The 16,924-nt window shown below is 48.2% G+C and overlaps 1 protein-coding gene across 2 annotated transcripts in view; it reads left to right on the forward strand.

The window, feature by feature from the left end:
• The first annotated feature begins 465 nt into the window (after positions 1-465).
• rnf111 (ring finger protein 111) overlaps positions 466-16,924 on the forward strand; it is a 29,080-nt gene continuing 12,621 nt past the window's right edge. The window contains exons 1-3 of one of the 2 annotated variants that reach the window (XM_049030062.1): positions 466-994; positions 8,980-9,964; positions 14,226-14,352. In XM_049030062.1, the coding sequence (XP_048886019.1) occupies positions 9,067-9,964; positions 14,226-14,352 (1,025 nt within the window). In that variant the 5' untranslated portion in view covers positions 466-994; positions 8,980-9,066. The remainder of the gene's footprint in view (positions 995-8,979; positions 9,965-14,225; positions 14,353-16,924) is intronic. The other variant, XM_049030063.1, reaches the window with a different exon arrangement.

Raw genomic sequence — 16,924 nt, forward strand, 5'->3', positions numbered from 1 at the left:
ATGGTGATTTTAAAAGGTTACTTTAACAACAAAGTTCAAAGGTGTCTTAATGTTTTAGATGCAAGTAAACCACGTGAGTACAAGCACACATCGTAACAAACTTAATAATGGGTTTTTGAATAAAAATACATGTATAATCCTGCTTAAAATTACACCGACGGTTCAATTAAACAAAGTTAATTAAACGTTCAAACATACACAGCAGAGGATAACATGGAAGAACGTCTGAGTGCTAGAACATATGGCCAACGGACGGATGGGACGGTCATTAATCTTCTTGACTTTTCTAAAGTGTGTTTAAATCTAGATTCAATTAGACTGTAACACTATGCATATAAGAGCAGCAATAAACGGTAAACATAATAATAATTGCATGCATGCTAAATTATCACACCGTTTATGCTTCATGTACTTAAAATTCTTCACGACGTAACTTTAATTTTGTCCACTAGTGGGCATCCTATGTTAGGCGAGTCATCAAGCTAGGGTCAGCGACAGTCGTAAACTCCATGAAACCGTCGCAAACTGTCGCAAAGCTGTTCCTCTCAGCAGGCTCAGGGGATTTTTCAGAAAACAAATCGGGTCGAACGCAAGCGGAGGCTGAAGCTGCCCGGGTAAACAACAGCGAACGCCTCGGAGAGGCAGGAATGGGGACTTCATTGCGGGCCCGGATGGAAAACGAAGAGGAATTCCCACCTTTCGTGAAGAAAAAATAGATTAAGCCATTGCCTTTGTGATTCGGCCATAGGACTGTTGACGTAGTTTGCTGTTAAAGAGAAAGAATAGATTATTACATATGCGAAAGCCTATGTCGTTCGCCTTTTTGTTAATGGTTCGGTTAAATCGGGCCTCTGGTTTCGTGTTGTCAGCTTCGCAGCCTCTTTGCTGACGGTCTTCACCGCATTTTGCCTCTTTTATGGCCAGCTAGCCTGCTAGCCAGCTAGTTGTTTATTCCGAAGGAAGGATACTGTTGTGTCAAGTTTATCTAATACGGGTGAGTAAGTTTTGTGATCTCTATTGCCTTTACTCTTTTCCCTTTGGAGGTATGGTCAGTGGGTAGTTAGGCAGGCGTCGTGTGAGAGCCCGGACTGCTGCTTTCCGTCCTGGCTCGTTACTTTTAGTCAGGAAGATGAAGCTGGTGCAGCCGGGCAGCTAGTTAGCTAACGAAATCTTTGGCTAGATCCAGCTAGATTTCTACACTTAGTTCAGATTAACTAGGTAACCTAACGATGTCATGGTCTAATTATTATATATGTTTGTAAATATGGACGTAATCCTCTGAGATGTACATCTCGGCGTCATCGAAACACCGGAGCCATGCTAACGTTAACTAGCTTTTTATTTAATAAACCAGCTGGTAAGAAAATATGCCAAATTGTTGGAGCCGACCGAGGAGTTTTCGGTTTTGATTTATTTAATACTGTGATGAATACGCTGTACTTTATACAGATCGTCTCAGGTTTCGCTAGAACCCCGACTATGCTGACTAACCGGCTTGGTATCCATTGATTTGTTTATTGGATTATTAACTCCTAATATGTGTGCCTTACAGTGAGTCGCATATGGATTTCATAAAATTGGGGGCATATACCTGCTTTATTTCTGAAAAGATCGTCGCTTGATAGTCTTGGATCATTTCATCGGCTTTTAACGTAACGACGATGACCAGTTTTCATGGTATGAGTCAAAATGAAGTTCAGTTAACTAGTCGTTAGTGTATGTAGTCGTTAAGGCTTTGGATCCTGCCGAGTGATAGATCTTATCTTCTCATTTTGAATAGTCAATACCCAGGTCATTTTTACCAGACAAAAATACATTGGGTATCGATAACAAATGCAAAGTTAAAGGAATGTACAGTTCAGATAATGTTAGTGTGGGTTAAAACTCAACCATCGATCAGTCATTTTATAGTGTCCACGGAAAGGTTTACGTTATAAGTGTGGATGCTACGTGCTAAAGGGGATACTGCTGCATTTAAGATATCACCAAAGATTGATGCTGGTCTCTAGTTTGCCCGGGAACTCGGTTGTAGTTTAATCGCTTTTAGTCTGAAGTGCAGGCGACCGAGTGTAGGAGGGCCTAACCGAGGTAAGCGGAACTGTCATCGGCATACGCAAGATCGTACTTTGAAATATTAATCTATGAAAATGAGTAAGAGGCCTGTTCAGATCTGAAAAATGGGAGCCTTCTTTACAGGAAGTTAAGAATGGAATTCGTTTCCCTCTGGTAACCTGGAGGAGTCTCATACTTACACTCACATGAAATAGGACCACATTCCAAAATTCATGCTAAGCTATTTAATATTTGAACAAGTTAGACACTGAAATGATCTGCTCTTCTTGGTGGCAATTTTAATACATGTACATTGAAAATAAACCTTGCACACTTTATAGTTGGAAAAGTAACCTTGAAGAAACAATTTAGCAGTGAATATGGGGCCAAATATGGGGGAGGAATCTGTCAAACTAATAGTAAGCAACAAAAAAAAGTAAAAATTCCAAGTGCTTTTCACATCACAGAATGATGACCTTGCTCCCATCGACTGCAAATGCTAAGAGCCAGAAATAGAATCTGTTGTGTATTCATACACATTCTCTGGTAACTATGGCAACCTCCAGCAACCCTAGAAATGCCACATTGCAGTATGGTGTCGCACAGCTATAGAATAATAATAGAATTAACACAAAAGGTGCTGTGTATTTTCTTATTTGTCTTCTCAGCAGTATTCTTTCTGCGGTGATGTTCATTACTCAGTGCATTGTTCGCATTATAAACACTGGGATTGGTTTAACAGATCAGAGATCTTTCTGTGTTCTGCCAGACAGTCCTTTGCCGTGAGTTTCTGTTTTTCGTTAGATTATGATAAGTTTGTTACAGTGTAGCATCATTGGGCATCTAATTTTCCTTGAAATAGGCGGTTAGTTGTGGTTTGTAACCCCCTCCTCAGTAATATGCAAGTGTATAGCCTTTCCTGGCCTGTTTCATTTTGGGATTGCCGTAATTTTATGTCCCTTATGGTTATTGGCGTATATAATTGTGCTGTCATGGCTTCTTGGTGGGTAAAAGGGGGTCTTTTGTATCCTGTTGATGATAATTGGTTTACCCTGGAGATCATATAATTTTGAGAAGATTATTTAAAGATCGTGTGAGGGTGGGGCCTCCATTATTCCATTATTCTAGCTAATGTTTGATTGGGGTTTTAATAGTAGGAATGATGTAAGTTTTGTTGGTTGTATAACTGAGCTGTTTTGTTTATTATGAAGCATTTCGCCCCAGAAGCAGGCAGATGGGGGTGGGGCTATCGCGTCCTCTCTTGGCGGGTGGTAATAAAGTATTCCTTCTTATGAATCCTGTTTCTTTTGTAATCTTTCCTCTAATTACTCTTTTTAGAACAGCTTCACAATACCTGGTTGTGCTAAATTTTAAGTGATGAACATACCGTATTAGTGAGCCTCTGGCTCCTCTGTTCTATGTGTGACTTTGTTAGCCTGTGCTAAGTTGCCCGAACCATGTTTGCCTCCCTGCTTCCTGTCCTGTGTCCGAGGGGGAACAGCAGGCATATGTTTCAGCCGAAGCAGTCTGGGGCTGCGTGTGCATGTTTCCTGCTGAAGCTGCTTTGCTGCACGTAGGTGTCTGGTTATTTGTTCCCGCTGAAGCTGCGCCTCCTGTGCACGCATGTGTTGCCGCATTCTGCCCCATTGGCACAGCAGCTCATCAGGGTTTCACACTGAGGATTGTTTCCCCTGAGGACTCTGTACCAGGGCTGTGGTTCTGCGCCTGCATCGCCTCTGTTATTCCCTAGAGGAGCTGCCCGCCAACTACACCCGCTGCTCCCTGAACTTGCACTGTCCCTAATGCTCTGCCACGGCCATCCCATTCCGTTCCTCTGGAACCGCGGAGGGCTCTCGGAGCCACTGTGTGATGGAGGATTTCCTGCCTGTGCTCCTTCCTTTTCTGTCTGATAAGGGAACTATTCAGGCCTTAACTCTTTGGCGTTAAGATCCTTAGCTTCATGATTCAGGGCTGAGTCAAAACCAGATGACGTGTGTACGTTGGGCATGAAAAAATGAACATCTTAATCTCTGAGTGTGTGTTTCTGTGTGTGAATAGCTCTTGATGTGAGTCTGAGAGCTCTTTGCTTTTTTTTCCAATTGAGGAACTTGTTGGGCAAGTTCCCCCGTAACATCTTGCATTTGTAGAGGTATTGGCTTCTCATTCTGTGAATGCGATGTTTATTCATACATACATATTCTGTGGTCGTGGAATTTCGTTAGACAGGCACTGTTTTTCCCCCCAATTCTAGATTTTTCTTTAATCCCAGAATATTACATGCAGACCCAGAAGTACCATGATAGAACTGGCGTATCATTGGTACGCTTGAGTGAAAATGGACGGGGGGGATTAATTGTATGAAATAGATTTATATTTGATTTGCATTCATAATGTAAGAACACAGGAATTATGTGGGAGTAGAGTCTGTATGGGTTGACTTAATTAGAACTGCCTTCATAATATTATAGATGGGGGGGGGGGAGAAGCTAGATGAATTTGAAATAAAACCGTGTGATTGAAGCAGCATTATTTATAATCGCTTGGCTAATGTCATACAGCTTTGAATTGCTAGATGCTATCTTTGGGCATATGCTGTTTTCTTTGCTAGTGAGCTTTGCAAGCTTTCAGAATTAGCACTTGTTAATAGCACACTGAGATGCTGGGCTAATGGGTTGCAGCGTCATCTCACACTTCAGGGGCAGGGGGTTCAGATCTCACTCCAGGTCTTTGTGTGCAGTTTAACTGTGTGCCTTGTGGCCTGTGCTAGCTGTGAGAGGGTCAAGGCCCCCTGTCACTCAGTACTGGATGTTGGGTTGTTGGTAGCAGGTTATTAATTCAGGGAATAGTTCAGCTATGTCCTCATGTCTTTCCAGATCCACACCCTTTCTCCTACTCGTTCACTCATGTGATGCTGTGACATGCTGTACATGTACATAATAATGTGTTTATTCATTCATACATACATGGACACAAAACTATTGGGACACCTGGCCATTACACCCACAGGAACTTTTGACATCCCATTCCAAATCCATAGGCATCAATATGGAACTGGTCCCCCCTTTGCAACTATAACAGCTGCCACTCTTCTGGAAAGGCTTTCCACAAGATTTTTGAGTGTGTGTTTGGGAATTTTTGCCCATTCATCCAGAAGGACATCTATGAGGTCAGGCACTGATGTAGGACATGAAGCGTGATTCGTCACTCCACAGAACACGTTTCCATTGCTCCAGAGTCCAGTGGCAGCGTACTTTACACCACTCCGATGCTTAGCTTTGCACTTGGCGATGTGAGGCTTGCATGCAGCTGCTCGACCATGGAAGCCCATTCCGTGAAGCTCCCGGTGCACAGTTTTTGTGCTGGAGTTAATGGCAGAGGAATCTTAGAACTCTGCAGTTATTGCGTCTACAGGATGCTGGCTACTTTTATGCACTATGCTCCTCAGCAGTCGGCAGCCCTGCTCTTACTTTACATGGTCTGCCGCTTTGTGGCTGAGTTTCTGTTGCTCCTGAACGCTTCCATTTTGCGAAAAATACAACTTGCAGTTAACTGCAGAAAAGCTAACAGGGAAGACATTTCACAAGCTGACTTATTGCAAAGGCAGCATCCTATGACAGGACCACACATGAATTCAGCAAGCTCTTCAGAACGACCCATTCTTTCACAAATGGCTAGAAACCTGACTGCATGGTGTGGCGCTAGATTTTTATACACCTGTGGCAATGGATCTTAATGTAACACCTGAATTCAGTGATTAACCCCTGAACCTTCCAGCATTCAGCATGGCGCCTTAACCCGCTGAGCCACACACTGGCCCTGTGAACATATTTCCGTTTACGGACACACGTATTTTCATTTGATTTTAAATAGTGTTCTAGTTTTTTTTTTTTCTTTTAAGACTAAAAATACTAGGGAACATTGACTGAGGAAGTCTAAATAAATAGATATGCAAGTGTGCATGTGTTTAGGTGTGTGTGTACCTTGTTGTCTTTGGTTTGTGTGCCTAAAAACATCACCATTTGCCTGTCACTTTCCTATTTCCAATTGGGTATCATTACTGTTGATGAAACTCTTTGCTCTTCAGCGTTTTTTTTACTGGCAAATAATTTCCTCTTTAGCACTTGTAGTAAGTGATGATCACGGTCTAGAAAGATCCGAGCCGATCTAGCAGAACATGGAAATGGTGACTCATCTAAGCACGATTGTAATACTGCAAGTCGGAGGTGGCTTTTCCGGGCGGGAGAGACGCCTCTGGGCTGACCAGACGCCGGCTCGGGCTGTCAGTCAGTTGTGCAGTGTGTGGGCACGTGTGCCTGTGTGCGAGAAGCAGGCGAACGTGGGAACCGACGTGCCTTTTTAAGCAGATGGCTGCTTTCATAATACAAAAGACTCACATTCCTGTGCCTTAAGGTGCCTTGGGTAGAAGATGTTTCTCCCTCCCCCCACTGCTCTTTTAGTGAAGACTGTTGGGATGGTCCAGGGTGGGTGTTGCTGTTGGGGCCCTAGGCTTGTGTGTTAGGAGCTGCTGCGTATAGGGAGCGGGTGGTACTCGAAAGAGGGAAACACCTCATCCCTGCAGACCCCTGCTGGAATGTGCCATTAGCACAGAAATTTGTTAATGTGCGTGTCGGCATGCAGCTGCCCAGCCTGCTGTTTTTTGCATGTGGACTCGGGCCCGAGGTGTGAAATCTACATTCTTAGGATTAATTTCAGACCTTGTAGCTGGGTGAAGGTTTCAGCTCCTGTTTGAGCTGCGTTTAGTCATCTTTTAAAATGACGTGTTCGTTGTTTCCATGGTGGCACATGAACAGTTTATGAGGAGGGGTGCATTACGTGGGGGGGGCGGTGTGGTGCTTAAAGATCCCTGTGGTTTGCACAGGGTTTGAGTCTCCACACCAGCTCAACGTGCATGGATTTTGTATGTCCTCCCTGTGTCGTCATGGGATATCCTTCAACGCCCCCCCCCCCCCGCAAATTGGTGCCTGCCTGCCTGCTCCCTGCGATGGGCTGGCATCCCGTCCCGGGTTGCTTTCTGCCTTGTACCCAGTGCGTCCAGGACAGGCTCTGAACCATCCACGACCCTGCATTGGACAAGCCGGTATGGAAGATGGATGGATGGATGTTCGGATGGGAAATTATCATGGCGCTTTGGCTGGGAACAAGTCGACAGCGATCCTCGGCTGCTTATTCCCTTCCTGCTTTCTAATGTTCTGTTGTGTTCCACCAGTAGCACGTTTGATTTGAGGAATTAATCTTGAACGGGCTTTGAAATATAAACAAATGTGCGACGGCTGAGGGCCCAGGGAGAGGTTTGGAAAGCTGCTGAGATGAGCAGCTGAAGCCTGTGGCTGAACTGACTTGTTTTTTCCTTACTGGCCTTTTTGCAGAGACCCTGAGTGTCTGAATGGCTTCACCTGCTCCTGAGTGCCGTCTATCTGCGTTTGTGATAACATTGTTTCCTTAACGTTAACGTTGCAAGTGAGAGCTGAAGGGCTGACCCCTTTCTCCCATTATCACCGTCTGGCTTAGGCTCCGCCTCCCCACTATGACCCCGTGACCTCTGCGTGTCGTCGGGGTGTTGGAACACAGCCACAGCCACCTCTTCCCTGGTGACCACTGAGATCTGGCTGATTAATTCATGTGCGCGTCACACGTCTGTGGTTGTAGAATTTCCGCTGCTTTGGGGGGAAAACCCTGAATGTGAATCGTGGGCCACTCTCTGTCTCGGTGTGTAGTCAGCACCTGGGTGCCTCTTCCCAGGGCAGCTCGCCGGCTTCCTCTACAGCTCAGTGTTTGACACAGTCTCAGCCTGTCAGCCGCCTCGCTCAGTTTTTAAAACGGTATTCTTTTTTTTTTCCTTTTGTGGTGGCTTAACTTGGTGTATAAATCATGTCCTCAATCAGGTTGCCCCCGAACAACCTGGAGTGAAGTCGGATTTCTAAAATAGTAGCCGGCATCAGATTTGTTGTGGGAATAAAGACCGAGTCGCCCGAGTTTCTCATTAGTTGCAGATAGACCAGCACAGCCGGGCAGCACTGCCTGCTTTCTTGTTTAGCCGCATTCTGTTCTATTCTATCTACGTACTTCAGTTGCTGTTTCTCCAGGCTGACAGTCAGAATACAATGATCTTTGTATTTCCAAGCTATGGCTGTTTATTGGCTGTTCAATGTACAACATTAAAAATTATGTCTGGCGATTTGACCTTTGGTTGAGAAAAGGGGAAGAAGAGAAACTGCATTTTAATCCCATGTAAAATATGAGAATGAGAGAGTAATTTCATGCAGATTTACAAAAGATGAATCACTTCAGATCGATATTGCTCATGCTGTTCTTTCACCATGGAACAGCAAGCAATGTGGCAAACTTTCTCATGTGTGTGTGTATAAAACACACTTCAGCACGCACTATACAAGCTGCTTGTATATAACGGGAGGAAATGCTTGCCAACTTTGTGCCACAGTGACCTTAAAATACTTCTTATTGTGAAATTTTAGCTCGAGTTAGTCAGTGACCAGCTGCTCTCTCACTGTCCCTGCTGGAGCAGAGGAGCCCTGTTTGTCCTTCTCAGTCCACCTTATAAATGTGTGTTATCACGGTAAACTTGGAGCGATTTCCCACGGCCGTTGCAGCAGGGCCTGCGCTCGCCTTATGCACGTCTGGCAGCCTGAGACTCAGCATGCAGCAGTCCTACATGGCAGCTCTTCTGCTTTGAGAGGAAAGATAATTTACATGTGGTGATGAAGGTTGCGTCTGCCCTCAGCATGAGCCTATGTCATCAGTGATGGGAGTCACGTGTGGGTATTTTGAGGCAGTTTTGAGTCTGAACCTCTAAATATGTGTAGTTACGATGAGACGTGCAAGTTTGTCTTGTTTAAAATGTTCTGTGTAACTGGTGCCCTACTGTTTTTTTTTTTTTCCTTTCCTAAGCTGTGGTGTGCTGCCGGACCTCCGATGGGACTTTAGGACCCAGGGAATCCACCCCGAGTAGCACATCTTCAGGGAACTGGTGCCGCAATGAAAAGCGAGGTTCCGTCCAATGGCCCACGCCGGCATGAGCACCTGAAGGCGGCGCTGGCTAACCCTGAGCCAGTGGAGGCTGCGAAGAGCTTTCCAGCCAGTGTGGAGATGGTAGCCAAAGTGGGCAGTGAGTTTTCCCCACTGTGTGCGGAGGCTCGGTCCCGACCTCTGCGGGAGGTTAACGTGGGGGGCCGGAGAGACTCGGACAGGGGCCTCGTCGGCCGCAGGAAGCGCCGGAGTCAGCAGCCGGGGCCCTCAGCTCGGGCCCTGAAGGAGGGACCTACTACAGACGTCTCCCGCCACCGGTCTGGGCTACTGGAAGGCCACAGTGAGGATGAGCACATGGCAGAGTCATCCTTCAGTGATTGTGTGTCCTCACCATCCTCGAGCCTGCGCTTTGGGGATTCCGACACGCTCAGCTCGGAAGAGGAGGTGGAGCCTATGGTAGAGGGGGGCGGGACAGTTGCTGGGGGGGAGGAGTCGCAGCACAGAGCCATTGTAGGTGCTGGGGGCGGGGCATCGGGGGGTGGGCCACGCTCCTCCCTGGGCCGGACTCGGAGCAGCCGGTTGCACAGGTGGGCACGCCCAGGGCTGGATGCTGTGTTCCCCACGAAGAGGTCCCGGCCGAGCGGCCGGCGCTCCCTCCACCGAAAGCGGTTGGCGAAGGTGGGCGTGGCCACAGCCTCGCGGACTCCAAGGCAGAAGGAGCGGCTGCTGCTGCAGCGCAGGCAGCGGGAGGTGATCGCCCGCAGGAAGTACGCCCTGCTGCACAGCAGCAGCAGCTCCACCGAGGAGCTGAGCCGGGATGACTCCTCCGCCAGCTCCACCGAGGCTGAGGATGAGCTCTACGTTGATGTCAGCAGCAGCCAACCCAGCAGCACCGCCATGGCAACAGGTAAAGGCACAGCCCTCGTGCGCCCGGAACAGCCACTCCTCTCCCCAAAGCTAGCTCACGCAGATTAAAAACAATGCATTAGGCGAGAGTAAAGGTTAGTGTCAGAGCTGTGAGCTCATACGTGAGACTTGGGGAGATAGCCTCCAACACCTGCCTCTCCACCCACGTAAATGGGTTCTTTGGGCTTCTGCCATGAATTATAGAGAGGATGTTTGAGTGCCCCATGTGCCGGGGTGCTGTGTGTGGTGTTGAGGTGACTGCTACTCTTTCTGACCTTGGTTTTGGTAATCAGTTTCACAATGGGGCGATGTTAGGATGCTGTGCCTGTGATTGGAAGGTCGCTGGTTGAAATCCTCATGGCCGGCAGAGAGGTCTCACTGTTGAGCCCTCAGGGCGGCCCACTCTGGCTCACCCTGCTTTCTCAATTGTACCGGACCCGAATAAAAATATGGAATATAAATAGAATGTAATTGGATGACTTGCTTTTGGTGTCCAACATCATTGGATTGATTTATCAGCATAAAACGCCGGGCGTTACAGTGTTACGTTCTAATATGTTAATTTCACTATGAAGGTGAGTCATTTTTTATTTGTTTAACCATTCTGGCATCCATCAGCCTGGCATTCCTTTCACTAGCACAATCTTCAGCAGCACCCGGAGCTCTCCATGCAGTAGGATATGCTAGGCACTCCCTAATAGAGAAACTCCACTTGTGTTGGCATAGGTCATGCCGATCTTCCCCGTGCCGTCCTGCTGGCCGTACCCGCCAGGCAGTCTCCCCCCGTGCCTCCCCCAGATTGCTGAGTGCTGCTAATCGCCAATTATTTGTCCGCCACGCTCTCCTTTAGTTCCAATTGCGTTAAATCAGGTTGAATCAAGCTACTATGGCTTGTGATAGATTGCCTCTTTCTTTCTTCGTGTGTGTGGAATAATGGATAAATTCACCTTACATACTACTGACCACTTCATTTTTATCAAAATATTTCCAAATATTGTTGCTTTAGGCTTCAGGTTGCAAACCATCCTTGTTTTTGGAAGCCTTTCCATATATCTCTGTCTAATTAAATCTCCTGATTTACTGGAGCAGTGCTGTACTGTAGCGAGGCCCCCTGAAGTAGTGTAAACGGCTTAGGAGCACATGCTTCTATCCATACCTGCTGCATACATTTGATTTATGACTGTGTTCCAGGTGTGTCTGCCTGCTCTTCCCTCTTTAATTCTTGAGATGATTGCTGCTTCCTGCTTCTGGGTTCTGCTGGGTGTCTCTCCCCTTAGGGCAGCCGGGGGCGATATTGCTTGTACTTGCTTTGTGGAGAAAAAAGTTGGCGAGGAGGCTACAGGCAAGCGTGAGATCGCCATCCTGTCACCCACACACATGCTTTGCATTCCATGCTTGTTCTGGAAGGTTCCGGCTCTCACGAGAGCCGTGTCAGTCTGACTTTTCACAAGCTTACTAGTCAGGCTCGGAGACGTTATGCGTCACACGCTTGCTGTTTTGCTCTCCCTCGCCCCACCGCTCGTCTTGGAAATGGGGACGTTAGCAACAGTGACCATGTCGCTGCCGCTGACGTGCACCGAGGAGAGGAGCTCGTTCACTAGCCGCCTCTCCGCTGCTGGTGGGTGGAGTGGCCACGTCTAACATCGGGCCTCTTGCTCTCACTTCCTCCATGGCAGGACCCACACGTTCCGCCCTCACAGGCCGGTTTGCGATCAATTGATAACTTATCACTGCGCAAGTTAGACTGTGAATGTGGGAGTCCCCGCTGGGGCTGGCAGCTCTCCGATATGAGTCAGCAGCTAGGGCGGCGCCATCTGCGCACTGATCTCTGCTCTTGCCAGGGTGCTGCGTTCTGCTGGCATCACCCATGCAGAGCTGAGGTCTGTTTCTCTGGGCAAGGGTGAGTTTACACAGGTCTGTTTGGGCTGATACACATACAGCCACATGTTGCAGTCTTTACCGAGCCACAACCAAATGAAATGCACCTATCAGCATAGACCAGGGGCTTCATCCTGGTGTCCATGACCTCAGCAGTTGCAGGGGATCTGCAGAAATGTCCATGGAGAAAAAATATTAGAGGGACCCCCTGGATAATGAACCCCCCAGGTCTTAGTTGTTAGTTGCATATGTAATCGCACCTTTGAGGAAGGTAGAAACCCTCTATTATAGACCAGCATCTGGGTATTTCTGAAGCTTTTTTGCTAACCAGAACATCCCATCCACCCCAGTCTGTGGTCACACCAGTTGTCTGCAGCATTAGCTGTGCTGTGTGCTAGCGGCTGGTCTTGAGTCTGAAAACGGGGTGTGGGACCAGTCAGACTATCTGGCCTTCAGGTACTGCTCAGTTCTGACCTCATTGTCTGGTTCCAGGAGCTTCTGTGGGTGCAGGCTAATGTGAGGTGTGTAGGCCTCAGCCCTGGTGGTAGTTAATTCGCCATGTCTGTCTGCAGGGCGCCCCACTTATGCTTTCAGCTGGATGATGCTTGTTTACCTGTGGGGCTTGCAGAGCCGGATCGCCGCACTGGACAGTGATGTACAAACGACTCGACCTGCAGGGGGCGGCAAGCTGAAACTGCCATGCTTGCTGGCAGTGACACGCTCTGCTCTTCCTGCAGTCTGCGCACATGGTGGAAACCCAGCCACTTCACGTACCGTTTGCTTATGTTAACGTGCTGAATCTGCGCGGTTCTGCTCCCCTCCGCCTGACAGCACGGCCGAAGCTCTCTGAGCTGTGGGCTCCTCTGGCTTGTCAGGTCGCGTCCGCAGTGCTTGCCATAAGGGCTCAGGCCTCCTGCGTGTGCAGCACTGCACCTCCTGACCTGTTTACCACACGGGCCTCCTCGTAGGGCTCCGTCACCGGGCCTACACGTTTCAGTGCCCCCCCCCCCCCCCCCCCCCCGAACACAGCAAGGTTGCCATTTAATAAACAGGGTAATGCTGACTCCTGTTAACAATTATAAAGTCATACTACAAACCCAGGCCATCATGACACAGTAGGCTGATTGTGGGCAAGTGTCTGAGACGAGGAAACCTGCAGCATTAGCTTGCTACTGTCTAAAGTGAGGAAAATGACCAGGAGACCATAATATATAATAACTGGTATTTATTGATTTGGCTGCGCACAGGAGAGAAACACCAGCCGCACCAACGAAAAGGCATGTAATCCGTAGCATGAAATTACAACATGGAGCGATTGACATTGCACAGCTTACACAGGCTTGCATGCATAATGTAACTTAAAACGTAAACGTTCGGCATCCGTGCAGTCAAATGCAGTGTTTCTCCTAGGTTTACAGCTACATTTATTGAGATCCACATGCAGGCCGCATGGCCTCCCTGCAGCCTATTGTGGATTTTTATTTTGACCTGCAAATACATTAACTGTTAGCTCATAGCTTAAAGTAGTGATGGTTTAAAGCAGAAAATCCCATTGTGAAACGTATTTATTACCCTGTTCATGGAGAAGTCCTCACAGTTTACACTGCTGACCAGGTGGTCGACACGACTTGGTTTCTTACACGCGCCCTCTGTCCGCTGGTGGGAGTGTGCTCACCTGTGTCGGGGGGGTGGGAGGTGCCTTTGGGGGGGAGCGGGGCGCCCCTATAATATGGAAGGGAAAACACTGTTTTCCTGCTGCCCCTGGTTTGGCTGTATCTGACTAGGCTTGATAGTATTTAATTGTTCTCCTGCTCTCCATACATAATACTGCAGTCTGTGGTATTTTGATGGTATTTTCCGATATTGGAGGTGGGGTTCAGTGATAAAAATTGCTAACGAAATCCAAACAGTGGATTTTGGGAGTCACTGCATCACCACATTCTTCTGATGCATGCATAATGTCACTGGTTTCCTTGCTGGCTAATGAATTAATTTAATAAAGTCTGGTCTCATATTCTGCGTTAAGCGACAAGGCACAATAGGTTAATTAAACATGAGGAAATGAGTGTTTCATGACTAATAGTAGCCTACATAAAATTTCAAAAAAATGCATGTGGATTTTTGCCATTGAATATATCAAAACTTTTAGAATTTGAATTTTATTTGAATAACAAAGTTTGACCTCCCAGGCCTAGTGTCTGCGCGCGTGCACATTGCGGAAATGAGGCAGAAAATGCCTTCAGACGTGTAGTGAGCGACTGCTTCAGCTCTGAACACTCCTGAGCAGAGCCACAGAGGCTTATTGCAGTTCAGCGTTTTTATAAACCGACCGCCTCTGCTTTGATGCAGCTGTGGCTCCACACTGACCCTCATGTGAAATTCAGGTCCTTTGGACGAGGATGTGGTGGTGATCGAGGCTACGACAGCGCCCCCTATACCTGCCAGCGAGGAGATCAACGTCACGTCCACCGACAGCGAGGTGGAGATCGTCACCGTCGGCGATGCCTTCAGGTTAGTGTTGAGCTCGCAGGATGGTGCACACATTTACTGACACAAATTTATACGAGTGGGGCAGATAATGTCCTATCAGCTGTATCTGATCCACTGAAGTTTATCGAGACACCTTTTAATGTGTATTTAAATGTACAATGACTGCGTGAGGAACCTCGCTGGTAACAAGCGTCCCACCGAGCCCTCAGGACGCCCCGGCTGCCCTCCTAGCCGCTCTCACCGTTTGGTCGCAGGCCTGACAGGAAGCGACTATGCCCTGCATTCCAGAGGCCTCTTTGCCGTTGCTATGGCTACGGTCTCTGGGGCCAGGCTGGGGCCTGTCTGCTGATGGGCTCATTCGTCTGTGTTCCAGGCGGAGGGTACACTGATCTCTCATTCTGAAGGTGCCCCTCGAGGGATCTCTGAATGGCCTCCCTTTGCATGTTCTCATTTTTTTATTTTTGCATTTTTTTATAGCTATGGAGCAGCTGGTCACCCTCCCTGGACTTAAACCAGGAGTCTGTTACCCCTGTGTTCACCAGGCAGACAGGTATTAGTTTAGGTGGCCTGATTCCCTCTGGCCTGGGTTGCTGGCTATAGGCTGGTGACCTACTTAAAATTAGGCGTCAATTTAGCAGAGTAGAATGAGAACTATCACTTGCAATAGGCCCACATATTACACTTATTACATGTCGCATTATACGTGTCATGTGTATGAATATGTTTAATGCAGGGACCCTCAAACGGCAGGTATATTTATAAGGCGGCAGCCTGTCTCGCTGTGATTTCCTCAGTGGACAGGCGTGTTTTTTTAAATGCACACTGTATGTACCATGACCTGGTATGAAGCCATTGCTTGTCTGTACTTTGTGCTGAAGAAATGAGCTTAAAGGCCCTAGAGGAATTCAGAAAAACGAAAACAGACAGCAGCATTGCATGCATGGCTCCCTGCGTGCCAGAGGGCTGTTTATCCAGGTACTGAATGTAGCCTCAGAACAGGTGGCGTACTGGGAGCCCCCAGTTCATCCCACTGAGGTCCACAAGTGGACCCTGCAGGCTGGGCATGAGAGCCGCCCTCCCCAGCACAGCTTGCCGAGCCTCGCCATGGCCTGACAGATGGAGAAGTGAGCACGGAGATGTGTGCCGTCCTGGGGCCGTGTGTAGCTACCCCCCACCTGTCAGCTTCGCTTGAAGACGTGCGGTCAGCGTCCACCATCCCATGTGCCAGTTTGACAGTCCCCTTCAGGCAGATTTACAGCCCCTTTGACACTGTGAGATGTTATTGGATAGATATAAAAAAACTAGCTCACTGTCTGATGTTCACTGAAGCTTCTGGTTAGATGCTTCCAGCCCATAACTCTTAATGCTTGAACCCACTGGCCCTCATCACCCAGCCTGTATTTTCACCCATTGTATTCCAGTGACTGTTTTTTTAAAGAGGGTATTTCACCCTTTTCCAGAGGGATACTTTTGTCCCACGGCGTATATATTTATAGGGACTGTAATTATTGTGCAACCTTGAATGTAGGTTAGTGGCAGTCACTGGTTTTACCCTCAAACGATAAGATGTGTTTTGCAAACCTAACTGCGATCTTTTAAATATCCATCAATTATATGTCATTTTTCTACCCACAAGTGCTGAATAACAACTCCTGGATATTTATGGAGGCTCAGGCAGTTAAGGCTTATTTTATCTCTTGCTGTTTATCTCACAGAATATCTCGAGTTAAAAATAGTATGAAATGTATTGGTGAGGCTAACAGTTGAGCGCTAATTGAGAAGGTGGCGAGCAGGTCGACAGGAACACCAACAGATACCTAGTCTGCTGGGAAAGTGAGGCTGGTGCCCATGTGCATGATAGCAGGGTGGTTCTCTTGGGGGGGTCTAATGGCAGCACTCAGATCTCTTACTCTGATGTAGAAGTTATTGCCCATTTCCAAGAGCAGCTGGGCATTTGTAATGCATGGGAACTCCCCCTAGAGGCCGGGGTATGCTACTGCAGTCAGTCCTCTGCGTCCTCGGTGCCCCGTGTGACAGCCTTGTAGTTATGCGATGCCCCCCAGCGCCTGTTCTTGCTTCAGCGCATTAGGCTTCCAATGTGTCTCCAGTGTGTGCTTTAGTACGTAGGCTGGGTGACGCTGACCCCTCGGGGGATGGGCGGCTGGGGGTAGGAAGTCAACGGGACGAACACTGGTAAATTTCAGTTGGAAAAAAACCTTTGTGTGGCTGAGAGGAGCAGGCGGGGGCAGCCGTGCTCTGCACGTGTGAGCGTGCGTGTCTGCCCAGGCCATGGCGTCGCCGCCCACAGCGCCAGCTGCTATTGTGCTGGGCCTAACTTCCGCCGTAAGCAACCGCCCCCCGGTGGTATCGCGGGGGTAGGCCGGCGCTCCAGCTTCGCCTGTCAGGGATTCGCCGGCGCTCCAGCTTCGCCTGTCAGGGATTCGCCGGCGCTCCAGCTTCGCCTGTCAGGGATTCGCCGGCGCTCCAGCTTCGCCTGTCAGGGATTCGCCGGCACCCTCTGGCCCCTCACCCCTTGTGAAGATAGTTCAGAGCAAAGTATGCTTTTGATCTTAGATATTTTGACTCCTCGAGC

Source organism: Brienomyrus brachyistius, chromosome 11 (assembly GCF_023856365.1).
Source record: "Brienomyrus brachyistius isolate T26 chromosome 11, BBRACH_0.4, whole genome shotgun sequence".
In the NCBI taxonomy this organism is placed as follows: domain Eukaryota; kingdom Metazoa; phylum Chordata; class Actinopteri; order Osteoglossiformes; family Mormyridae; genus Brienomyrus; species Brienomyrus brachyistius.